At 43.4% G+C, this 12,189-nt stretch overlaps 2 protein-coding genes across 8 annotated transcripts in view; one reads left to right on the top strand and one right to left on the bottom strand.

Annotated features, from left to right (window-relative positions):
- The window catches only part of SPIRE1 (spire type actin nucleation factor 1), a 190,116-nt gene extending 181,960 nt beyond the window's left edge, over window positions 1–8,156 (top strand). For 2 of the 3 annotated variants that reach the window (XM_060119578.1, XM_060119579.1), the window contains 5 exons: window positions 1,097–1,234; window positions 1,823–1,893; window positions 2,413–2,440; window positions 2,537–2,673; window positions 4,933–8,156. In XM_060119578.1, coding sequence (XP_059975561.1) covers window positions 1,097–1,234; window positions 1,823–1,893; window positions 2,413–2,440; window positions 2,537–2,673; window positions 4,933–5,191 — 633 coding nt within the window. In that variant the 3' untranslated portion in view covers window positions 5,192–8,156. The remainder of the gene's footprint in view (window positions 1–1,096; window positions 1,235–1,822; window positions 1,894–2,412; window positions 2,441–2,536; window positions 2,674–4,932) is intronic. The other variant, XR_009534557.1, reaches the window with a different exon arrangement.
- Window positions 1–12,189, bottom strand: part of PRELID3A (PRELI domain containing 3A) — a 67,613-nt gene that overhangs the window by 2,379 nt on the left and 53,045 nt on the right. For 2 of the 5 annotated variants that reach the window (XR_009534559.1, XR_009534558.1), the window contains 3 exons: window positions 10,940–11,060; window positions 9,864–9,987; window positions 8,158–8,221 (listed from right to left, as the gene is read on the bottom strand). Coding sequence is in view for 3 of the 5 variants with exons in the window: in XM_060119581.1 (XP_059975564.1) it covers window positions 1,416–1,425; window positions 8,158–8,221; window positions 10,940–11,060 (195 nt within the window). In the remaining 2 variants the exon portion in view is untranslated. Of the gene's footprint in view, window positions 1–710; window positions 1,181–1,366; window positions 1,426–8,157; window positions 8,222–9,863; window positions 9,988–10,939; window positions 11,061–12,189 lie in introns of those variants that run through there. The other 3 variants (XM_060119580.1, XM_060119585.1, XM_060119581.1) reach the window with 2 other exon arrangements.

A 12,189-nucleotide genomic window follows, 5' to 3' on the forward strand; every position in this document is an offset into this window, starting at 1 on the left:
CTCTGATTGAAAGACAGAACTAAATGTTAAAACTCCATAAACCGACTCTGCACTCATAGTCCTGTGCTGTCTCCTTTGGCTTGTTTGATTCCAGAATGCCTGTGAGCAGCACTATTGTGTGTGTGGGCGTGAGTTACAGCGTGTGTGCACCGAGGACATCGGGGTTGTGTCGCTCCGCCACAATGGCCCTTGTGAAGTCCAGCAGGGTGCGGGCGCACAAAACCGTTCTGTCTTTCTACTGGGCCCACCAATCAAGCGCAGGGCCGGCTGGGGAGCAGATGGTGTGAGGCTCTTTATTCAGTGGGATCAGTTACATCAACATCTTCCTCCACTGTTGTTAGGGAAACCATTAACATAAGACAGCCAACTTCGATATTTATCGTCAGAGTTCTCTTGAGTGTCTCCACATCTGTCCAGTGCGGACTGTGCTTCCGCAGTTGTTTAAAAGTGATGAGAGATCTGGAGAGCGTGGGGCAGCCTGACGGGAGTGCCTGCTGGCTTCCAGGTCCAGTTCCACTCACACTGTTAGGAGTTTTTAGGCTGTGCTGATGTAACTTACCACTAAATAACGCTTCTCAATATCGATTACTAACCACCTTCTTTTGGCTCTTCTGGGTACCACAAATCAGTTTTTAAAACAGTACCAATGTTGTAGATTTGCTATTTATCTATTAGCAGATATATACAACACAAAACTAAATAATATCTTCGTGTAATCATAGGAGAAAACTGACAGAAATTTGGTTTAGAACAATAACATTTTTTTCCCAAGATTTCAATTCATAGATATGTAGCTCCACTTCATGGAATAGAGATACCTGAGGCAAAACATTTAAACAAATGTGAGGAAATTTTATTAATTGGAAATTTCAGTGGCTACAGTGTTTCACATGGTCCCCGGAAGTTTTCTGCCATCTCTTGTTTCAGTGTAATTAGAAACTGTGTGGTCCCCAGAGTGAGCCGGCTCTGCTCGTGTTTACTGGGAAACCTCTTTTCTTCTCTGAAGCTACTAACCAGGTGACTGATCTGAAGGGGAACTTTGCCTTGCCAGAAGGGTGGTGGGAGCTTCTTATTCATGTGGAATTTTGAATTTCAGGAGGAATTCTGCTACCCAGTGGAATGCCTAGCACTTACTGTGGAGGAGGTGATGCATATTCGTCAGGTCCTGGTGAAGGCAGAGCTGGAAAAATACCAACAGTATAAAGATGTCTACACTGCTCTGAAAAAAGGAAAGGTAGAGCCACTTACAGTTGATGGATCAGCAGGGTTAGAAGAGTGGTCGGTCACAGGCATGTCCCCTGAGGACACTGTCTGCTGGCCAGATGGCATAGGACTTTGGGGGGATTCTAGGAGGTAAGAGGCTTACCCCGTGGCAGGCAGTCCCTCTTCTGCCTTGCTCACAAAAGTGAGTATTTTTATTTCTCCCTGGGAAATTGAAAACCAGAAGGTTAAAACCACCATAATAAATAATGGTATGCCTTCATAAAACAAGGTCTGCCCTTAGTTGTTACACTTTTAAAGGATTGTAGAGAAAATGTATCTGAGAAACAGAGAAGACTTTTTCAGAACCTTCTTCAGGTTGCTTCCATGGTGGCAAGACCCTTGAGAACTGTGGCCTTTTATTACCATTTAAAGGTAGAATTATAATCAAATACAGAGCAGATTATAATGATCACAGAACCAAACTTAATAAAAGGGTCTCTAAATGCTCTTCTCCCTTTGTCTACTAAACTTTCCACATATAAATGTGTGTCCAAACATGCAAATTAGGAAATTAATTATTGGCAATGCCTTTTTCTCCTTTAAAATTTTTATTTTTTAGCTCTGCTTTTGTTGCCGAACCAGGAGATTTTCCTTCTTCACTTGGTCTTATACCTGTCAGTTCTGTAAGAGGTAAGGCTTTTGTAATTGATGACAGCAGTTAAGGATCCACTGTTTCATCATTTTTCTCTGAGGAACAATACTAGAAATAATCCAGTCTGTTATCATGTGCTGTGCTTGTAAGTTAGTAATAGTGATTGCTTCAAGAGTGGACAATTATTTGATATTAAGCCTGGAAAGTTTCTCTGCATGTATTTCTTTTCATATCCAAGATAGGTCTAATAATAATATGTCATGTTGAACAGAAAAAAATAGATGTGACTGTCATATGATCCCAGGATAGACAAGTAAGAAAATCCCAAACAGACGTAAGTTGATCCTTTCATAGGACACAGTGTAAGAGTTAAGTTTTACAGTGTGATTGTCTTTTTGGCAATCCAGTTGTCTCAGTTTGTTACGTTCTGATAGAAGAAGCAGAGAGTCCAGGGGACTTACTGTAGAAATTCACAGCCATGCAGCCTGCGGCTTCTCTAACTCTGCAGTTGCATTCGTGGTTATCATGCTGAGTAACACTTCTGATTTTGTGTACAGGCCGGTGTGCTCACAGTGTTGCAAAAAGGTAAGCTAAGCTTAGTGAAATCACAACGTGTGCTAATTTTACTGACTCTGCCTCTTTAACAGTACTGCTCATTCTCAGTTTTATTTGGGATACTAGATGCGGCTGCCCTCCAAGCCATACTCCACCCTTCCTATCTTTTCATTGGGACCTTCTGCCTTGCAGAGAGGGGAAAGTAGTATGAGGCCAGAAAAACCCTCCACTGGCCACCATCGGCCACTTCGGAGCATTGCCAGGTGAGCAAGGGGCCGGGTCTCCAGTGTATCCTTTGTGAAAGACGAGAGCTCTTTTGAGGACTGTGGTGATATGGTGGGGTTTTGGCTTGCAGGGGTTTGGGTGGATGGGTGGCTTGGTTTTAATATAGTTTTGACTTGTACACAAATCTCCAAAACTTGCCAAAGGTCACATGACAAGGGATGATGGCTAGCTCCCTGAAAGATACTTAATCTCTCAGTTTAATTTTTTTTCTACTTTGGAAGTAATTACTTTTGTGTGTCCTTTAAGTCATCTTTAAAACTGACCTTGTTTTCAATGGAGTTGAACACTTGCACATAACAGTCTAAATCTTTCTTTCCTTCTTTAGTTCTGAAAAAAATCTTTTTAATCCTGTGTTTACAGTAGTCTGTGATAACTTTGGCTTACTTTCCTATTGTAAAGGCAGAAATAAAGCTTTATGCCAAGAGCTGACAATTTAAAAGAAAAAAGGTGCCCGAATACCCATCCCTTTGCATTTAATGCAGAGTAAGGTTAGTGTTGGTCCTTAAGAAAGACAGGTCAGACCACACACTGGCAGGGCCCAGGGTGTTGGGATTTTATGCACCAGCGGCCTCCTGTTTGGGAGGGACACTGGTGTTGGTGCCAGATGCTGGACGGTAGCCATTCTGCATGTCAGGGTCTGTGGACAGTGAGGTGAGGGAGCTGAGAGCCCAGCAGTAACCTGTACCCGAGGTTCCTGCCTCTGTGCTCAGTCCCCATACTGACCTCTGAGTATGGGCTGCTGTCCACGGGCTCAGGGCAGGTGAACTACGGTCTGTTCTTTCCTGCACTAGCTCTACGTTCCTGTTTGGTTTAATTAAGATAGTGAATGAGTAGATGGTTCCTAGTTATTTCCAAAAACTACCCAAAACATTTATGATGATGTTGGTCTAGTTAACTCCAGCTCTCTGGAATCCAAATAGTCAGTCACCCAGATATAGAGAATTGTTGTGGAGGGGGAAGCACATTTGATAAATACGAAATGACAAGAAAGCTGGTCCAAAGGTAACTTTTCAGGATTTGTCGTAGGATTAAGATAAATTTACTTCAGCTTCTTATAGTCTGACCTACCATCTACAGTTAACTAATGTTCATTAACCATGACACAGGGTCACTGGAGAAAGAACTTGAAGTTCTCTCTGAATCAGAGAGATTAGCAACATGTATTTCATTTCATTTCAGTTGTTAAAGTTCATGATCTATCTATGTATAGTAGTCAGGTGAATACTCTGAATATCCTATTTTCCAAAAATTCTAGAAGGGTTAGTAAGTGCTTTTAGTAGTAGTATTTTTTTATATATAACATTATTTATTTATTTTTATTTTTGGCTGCGTTGGGTCTTCGTTGCTGCGTGTGGGCTTTCTCTAGTTGCAGCGAGTGGGGGCTACTCTTCGTCGTGGTGTGCGGGCTTCTCACTGCAGTGGCTTCTCTTGTTGCGGAGCACAGGCTCTAGGTGCACAGGCTTCAGTAGTTGTGGCACACGGTTTCAGTAGTTATGGCTCACAGGCTCTAGAGCACAGGCTCAGTAGTTGTGGTGCACGGGCTTAGTTTCTCCGTGGCATGTGGCATCTTCCCGGACCAGGGCTCGAATCTGTGTCCCCTGCATTGGCAGGTGGATTCTTAACCACTGTGCCACCAGGGAAGCCCCATATTATTATTTCTTAATAAAAGGTTTCCTGGTTTCTTTCTTAAAAAATATTTTGTTTTTTTTTTAAATAATTTGACATGTCTTTATTTTTTTTATTTTTGGCTGCATTGGATCTCATTGCTGCGTGTGGGCTTTCTCTAGTTGTGGTGAGCGGGAGCTACTCTTCATTGCGGTGCGCAGGCTTCTCATCGCGGTGGCTTCTCGTTGCGGAGCACAGGCTCTAGGCACGCAGGCTTCAGTAGTTGCAGCACATGGGTCAGTTGTCATGGCACATGGGCTTCAGTAGTTGTGGCACACGGGCTTAGTTGCTCCACGGCATGTGGGATCTTCCCGTACCAGGAATCGAACCCGTGTCCCCTGCATTGGCAGGTGGATTCTTAACCACTGTGCCACCAGAGAAGTCCCCAAAAATATTTGGAAAGTTGTCGCCAATTATAACTTCTTCTTTGGACAAAACTGACATGACTAAATCACCCACCCATTCCATCATGTTTTGCCAACAGATTTACTTTTCTGCACATATTTTCTTACTATTGCAGTAGAACTATAAGTAATAATAATGGATGTTGTAAATGTTTTGTTTTTTTCCAGATTGTCCTCAAAATCCAAGTCTGTGGACAAATCAGATGAAGAACTCCAATTTCCCAAAGAGTTGATGGAGGACTGGAGCACCATGGAGGTGTGTGTAGACTGCAAAAAGTTCATTTCAGAAATCATCAACTCAAGCCGGCATAGCCTGGTGCTGGCCAACAAAAGAGCCCGATTGAAAAGGAAAACGCAGTCTTTCTACATGTCCTCGGCAGGCCCTTCGGAGTACTGCCCTTCAGAGAGGACCATCAGTGAGGTCTGAGCCCCATGCATTCGTGTGCAGAGTCGCATTCACGAGAGAACACTGAGCGGGGCTGTCTTCTCGCAGTTAACTGGTTCGGGTTTGCATGAGATCAGGGTTCTGCTGCATCACACTGTTCCACAGACTGAACACTGTGTTCATATCAGCCAGTCCCTTGTCTGCACTGAGAGAGGACAGTAGTTTGAAACTTGCTTCTGTGTGTCTGGGGATTTGGAGGCCAGAAACTTCTTCCTTAGTTCAGTTCTTTACTGTCCCTCAAATAATTTTCTGACTGAGGCAGAAAGCTTCTGGTGTGAGAAATCGGTCTAACACAGGCGTCAAAGTCAGCACAGTCTAAGCAGTAAGTAATATTGGCATTTCCACCCGACAGTGTTCCTACCTGATGCACACAGATCCCTGGAGGCTGGGCCAGGCTGTTACCGTCTCACAGCACAGAACCTACAAGGATTTGCTCATGCTCTCAAACTGGTTTTAAATTATTGTTGCTCTGAGATAAAGACTTGGGAGGGACTTTACTCTGCGCTCCAGTACAAAGCATCTGAATAAGCTGTATGCTCAAGTGGGCGCCCACGTCCCCCACGCTGTGTCTGTGCCCGGGCAGTGAGGCGGTGTCTCTCGAGGCAGGTGCAGGGCTTTCCTTATCTTGAATGTATTATGGTTACTAGTAGTTTTATATTGGAGGTCTAAGGTTTAAAGTTTTGTGGCGCTTGGGGACAAGGGCAGGCTAGACGTTTGTCCAGAAGTTGAGTATTTTGGCCAATAGGAGAAGGGCTGTGAGCGCGTCGGCCACGCCGCAGGGAACGAGCTGGAGTGCTCACATTTCCAAGTGCGGTTTTCATAACTTTAGTCTCGCCATCACGACTAAATTAAGCCACAATTTGGTATCTAAGGTCTCAAACTGAAATTTATTTTTATAAATGAATTTTAAAAGCAAAAACATGGCCTAGTTCATTTAAAATTAACCTGCTGATAGGCTTTGTGGATGCTTTTTGCACACATTCTCCTTGTAAGTGACTTGAGTAGGACGGGTGTTGATGAAGCCAGGTTGAGGCAGCACCATACATGTGTCATGTCTCGACTTGTGTGGCCCGTTCCATGGCCGTCGTTATGATTTTGGTTCGCTTGGCAGACCAGCCAGTCAAGTTGCCAGTCACGTTTGGAAGCTCAGTTAATGCACACACACAGCAGTTTCCTGAACGCTCTCTAGGACACATCTGTAGTCAGCGCCACCAAAAGGCAGGGCAGTCACACTTCACACCACCTCACAATACAGGAACATTTCTATAGTGAATTAACAGTAATACCTCAGAACTGCCCTGGTAGTGGTTTTACGTGACCGAAATTTATAAATTAGTAAATGGCTTAAAATTACTTACACTTACAAAATAAACTTTACCAATTGACTGAAGTAATGCATGTTAACAGTTTGTCTGTATTTGCATGTAAAAGTGGGCCACCAGAGAACCCTTACTGATTATGGAAACGTTTAAAGTTTTAAAGACTCTCACGTGAGAGCTTTAAACATTATATTGAGTGAATCTCATTTATAAAGTTTTGGTGTGAGCAGCTTCTAAACAGCCACCAGGAAGGGTGCAAGGGAGATGGGGTGGTGTTTGTATCCATGCACAGACCAGACCTAGGAGAGTGTGCTTTTTAAAATAACGACTAGTTTACAGGTGTTATTAAAACACAAGAAACTAAACCCCCTAAATGAGAATCCCATCGACATTCACAAGGCACATAAAATCTAGCACATCTAGTCTTTGACTTCACTTCTCCAGGTTTGTGACACTGTGCAGGCTGTCTGGGCATTGTGGGCGCCTCTTAGCAGAGCGTCCACAGCACTGTCCACAGCACTAACAGGCTTTGCCAAGTGTATTGAAGAGGTCAAGTGGGTGGTAGGTCTCCGTGGGACAGTTTGCAGAAAGTACAGTAGAAAAGGGCACATGGCACAGCTAATATTGTAGAAATCAAATGAGCATCACTATCTGGTGCCAAAACAAATTCTTGCACTTATCCCCTCCCTTATCCATGGCATGTATCCCCAGCACCTCAACCAAATCGGGTAACTTCCAGAGGGTCATTCACTGCCAGCCTGTGGGGCATGCTTTCAGTCCTCAGCCTCGTTTGACCTGAGGCCTAGCTTCTTCCTCCCTTCCTACTGGGATAACACACCTTCCCAGGCCTCCTCTTTGTCCTGGTTGTTGGCACGCACTTCTGGTCTGACAACAACAGCATCATTGGCTGGCTGGTCTCCTGGAGCCTGATGTATCCCAGCGGGGGGCTTCACTTTCGCCCTCTCCCTCCAGGCTCACACCCTCCCTTGCATCCCCCGCCTCATGAGCTCACCCTTCTCACAGCTGAACTTTCTATCAGTTCAGGATAGATAAGAAAGCTTGTAAATACTGTAATATAGTTATTAATATTTGAAAGGCGTTCATTCAGTGGACAATGAGAATTAACTCTCCCAAGGCAAGTAAAAGTTAAATCAAGTAATTGATTTGTACATTGACTTAACAGTCTTACTAGATTTCAAGTCTTAAGCCTTTCAAATTAAACCAGAAAGTTGTTATGTAGGAATTTTTAAAATGATCTTACATTTGATGAGATCCCATGAACTCATAAACTCATGTCATGTGATTAGCACCATGAGCTCATACCATGAATTTTTTAAGGCTTTTATTTTTCTAACTGTATTAATAAATGTTGGACTGATTTTAGGTGTCACATAGGAGACATGAAAGTTTTAAATTATGTTGCTGTTTGCTAAAGCAAAATAGCAGACAATTTTGTACATGCAAAACTGTTGAAGGGCCATGGGGACATGTGTACACGTTGACCTGGCTTCCTGTGTGTATAAAAGTCAAGGTACTGCTGGCATTCAGCGTGACATGACAGTACTAAACGTTTTCCATTAAAGTCTTTTAAAATTTATCGAGGGGAAAATAAATGACTTTACATCATACCTTCTGTGTGGAGTTCCTGTTGTAAAATGATGATGTCTTTTGGTAACTAGCTGTTGGAAACCACCTAGGTTGGGAAGACAAGATATATTATGACATCAGCAGTTTACGATCAGCTTGAGAAATACAATCTACAAGGACCACACTGGAAAAATAAATGAAAATGAGCAGTCACTGTAACTCTGCTGTGTCACCGAGCAGCCTGCCTCCTTTTTCAGCGCAGCAGGGTAGGAAACTAAAATCTATAAATAGTATATGTAACAATTATTATATAAGAAGTCACATCTATGGAGACAAATTATGTATAGAAAGATAAAGCTTTTAGTTTTTTTCCTAAATCGAATTCCTCAAGGTATATATTCTTAAAATGTCCAATGAAGAAAATTTCTTGCTGTAGCTCTTAAAGGGTCAAGAAAAAATTAGGAAGATTAAACCCAGAATGAATTTAGGAAAGTTCTTTTGTCTTTATGTTAACTAAATATAGAGCATCATTAGCCCTTTACGTATCTTAAACATTACGTGATATTGAGTGGGATATTAATTCATTACTTATTTGCCAGATATATTTTAGGCTCTTCTTCTGCTAAAGTTTCTCTGTGACATGTGTGTAACAAGATGTCAGCTCATAATTCTAATGTTCACTGACTTTCTGAATCCGGGTCACAGCCCTTGCCTTGTGCCTCCTGGATTCCAGATACACAGAGAGGTTGGGTACCAGGAAGGGAAGCTCTGGGTAACCCTTATTTAACTGCATCTTTCTTTTTCCTTCTCAGCTCCTGTTGAGAAGTTGTATAGTTGCAAATCATCAGAGTCTAGAATTTCATAAGGAGAACTCTTCTAGGTAAGGGCTTGATTGCACATATGATGTGTTTCAAGACTCCAGTTACACACACACATACACATTCATCAGAATGCACCTTCTTCCTGCATGTCAGCCTAAGGCCCACTTCTAGAAACATCTCCCTTTGCTCATCCAAAAAAATTAAAGAGCTAAGAACCTACTTAATATAAAATTCTGCTTGCACTAATTAAATGTTCAGGTGGAGTTACCTGGCAGACTGAATTCACAATGCTGTTCTGGCTCGTTCCATTAAAATGTGTATGATGTATATATATTTATCTATTTAGAATAGATTTTACTGTGTGGAACATTCTACAGGTCTGTTTCTGCTGTTGGATTGTGATGCTGGTGGCAAAATCTGAGCCACTTCCTTACCATCGAAGTAGTGAAAGTAAAAGGGCTTCAGAACTGACAGGACACAGTTCTCTAAAAGTAGGCTCTTGAAAACTGGGGCATTAATTAAAGTTCACTTATGTCCCTGGGGCTTAAAAGCTGAGGGATCACCTGGATGTTCCACTCACCCAGGGGGCCAGACGCTGGCTCCTGTACTAGGAGTGAGTGCTCTCAGAGCAGCTCCAACGAACGTGACTGTCTATGAATTGAAGAAAAGGCAGAACTTCCTTCCCTCGGGAGTGGCTAGAAAGAAGGGGCAGCCTCACTAGAAGTGTGCCCTTCTGTATAATTCTTCTTTGCTTTGATGTTCCCATGTAACTGCAGGAATCATCTGTTGGTCCCTGGCCTACCTCCTCCAGTTCTTTTCCCTAGGGTAACACAGCAGAAAATGTCACACCCCAAACTTTTCCGGAAGCAACAGTGTTTGGGAGAGTGGAAATACCAAAGAGAAATTGAGGATTTCTGGAAAGCTAACCTGAATATCAAATTCCTAAGCAAACATGATGTAAAAGCTTCAGGAAATCACTTGGGAGAAAGAGAAGGAACAGCAAGATTCTGCACAGGTAAACCTCAGCAGTGTAGCTCCTGCAGCAGGGAGCCTAAGGTGTAAATAGAAAACAGAATAACTTCTCATTTAAAGGGAAAAAACTTTGACCTTAGACACCCCAAAGACAGAAGAAGCCTGAGAAGATTTCAGCTGTCCACCAAGGAAGGGAAGATGACTTGGGTCATCCTACCACAATCTCAAGGTCATTTAAGGAGTCAGATCCACAGACTGTGAGCTTGGACTGAGCACTGTGGGTGTAATTGGCTGGACACCCCCACTTCTGTGCGGCTCCTGTGGTGGCCTAAGGCACTCCTCCTGGTGTAGCCGGTGGTGGGCACACCTCCTTCATGGTAGGAACTGGAGCTGACCCTGCTCCACAATGGTATTCACCTGCAAAAAGAGCTTTCTGATAACTGGAAAAAAAAAAACTAGTCTGTAATTAGTGAAGCAGAGCCTTCCAGCAGTACCTGGTCTCAAGTATCTGAAATGGTTCTAACTAAACTGTGCTCCAGCATGGCAGCAAAACAGCTATCAGACATTGGGAAGGCACCTTAACATTTCTGGATTTCAGTTTCTTCAATTTTAAAGTGAGGGTGTTGGATGAGGTGGTCTCTGAGGTCACGTTTAACCAGGAGAGACACAACACACAGGGTCAAAGAACCAATACTGCACAAACACTGAACAGCTGAGTAACCGAGAGCATGACCCACTGTAGTGAGAAACTCAGAGAGATCTCTGTGCATCCACGCCAGCACTTTTACTGAAGCCAAGTGTTATTAAACAATATTTCTCTGTATTGATAACGAACCTGATTATATTACATGAATGCAAGAAACAGTATATGCTGCATTTATTTGAAACTTGGGGAGGCAAAGGCAAGTTCAGTTTTACTATTTGCTATAAAGAACCTGAGTCCATCTCCCAAAATTTAAAAAAAAAAAAAAAAAACGAACAGAAAGATGAGTTGACATATATTAAAAACAGACCAAAAAACCCAAACACACCTGCACCCGCCACTTCGTGTTGGCACCGTCTGGTTACTGGTGGTTCATCTCCCAGCCCTGCACAATGGAAACACGTGGTCTGTCTTGGCAGGTCTCTGTTCCCACAGTGTGACGTGTGCTCCTGTCGAGACGTAAAGGGAAGCAAGTAGCTGAAGGGATGACTACATGTAACAGACTTTTAATTGTGTTAAGTGGAAACAAAAGTACAGACAACTCTTGCTGTCCAGCTTGATCAAAGAAATAGTTACCACAGCTACAGGGGTCCCCAGTCTACACACCTCCCATGTGTGGTAATGGGACCCCCAGCCAAGAAGCTTGTCTCTTTGGCCCTCGCAGTTCTCAGCCGTGATGAAACACATCGAGGGCCAGGCAGATGCTTATGCTCTGCCAAATTCCATCACTGAACAGGTCCAATAACTGGGACGGAGGCCTTGTGTCATTCACGCAGTCATTTACTCCCTGGTTCTGTCTCACAGCTCTACAGACCGGGCTTCCTCCCTGGCCAGGGGCTCCTTCCAATAGCTTCTCGACTGCCGTGTCTCTGCAGTGCTTCCTGCCCTTCCTACTCCTCCTGCATCTTCTTTTTCTCCACTGCACTCAGCATCTATTACATTGTTCCATGAAGACACGGGTATTTGTCAGATTTCTTTACCACCACATCCCTAGATTTGGAAAACTATCTGGCATGCAACAGGTGCTCAGTAAATGTTTGTGGAGTCAATGAATGAGCAGGTTCAATATGGAAATGAGAAAAAGTCAGCAATACAAAGATGGAACCATCAACATCTTCAAAACAGCTGACAGTGTGTAGTCTGTGCTCTTTAACACGTAAGGGCCACGTACAGCCCTGTGTTTTTCCTTTAAGGCAGGAGTACAATCCTAAGTCAACAAATCACTGCAGGCCTAACGTGGGCCATTAGAATAGGGAGGCTTGAGTCAGCAGCTCATGCATCTGCTGGTTACCTGCAGCTCGCAGAAACCCTACTTGCCAGTCTGGGTTTCTGACCCCTCTCTTGTAAATGCCACTCATCACAGTTCCTCTCCAGGCACTCTTCCACTTCCAGAGCCCCTGGGTGGAGCCACCATGTACAGCCCAGCCTCCTGACCCAGCTTTTTTCCATTAACAAATTGATGGGCAGATGTTAAAGACCCATAATTGAAGCCACTACATAAATGCAAAGCATATGTTTATCAGCACTGAGCTCGTACTCATTACCTTTTTACTACTTGCCCCTTTCATAGTATGGTAG

Source organism: Mesoplodon densirostris, chromosome 15 (genome assembly GCF_025265405.1).
Source record: "Mesoplodon densirostris isolate mMesDen1 chromosome 15, mMesDen1 primary haplotype, whole genome shotgun sequence".
NCBI lineage: Eukaryota > Metazoa > Chordata > Mammalia > Artiodactyla > Ziphiidae > Mesoplodon > Mesoplodon densirostris.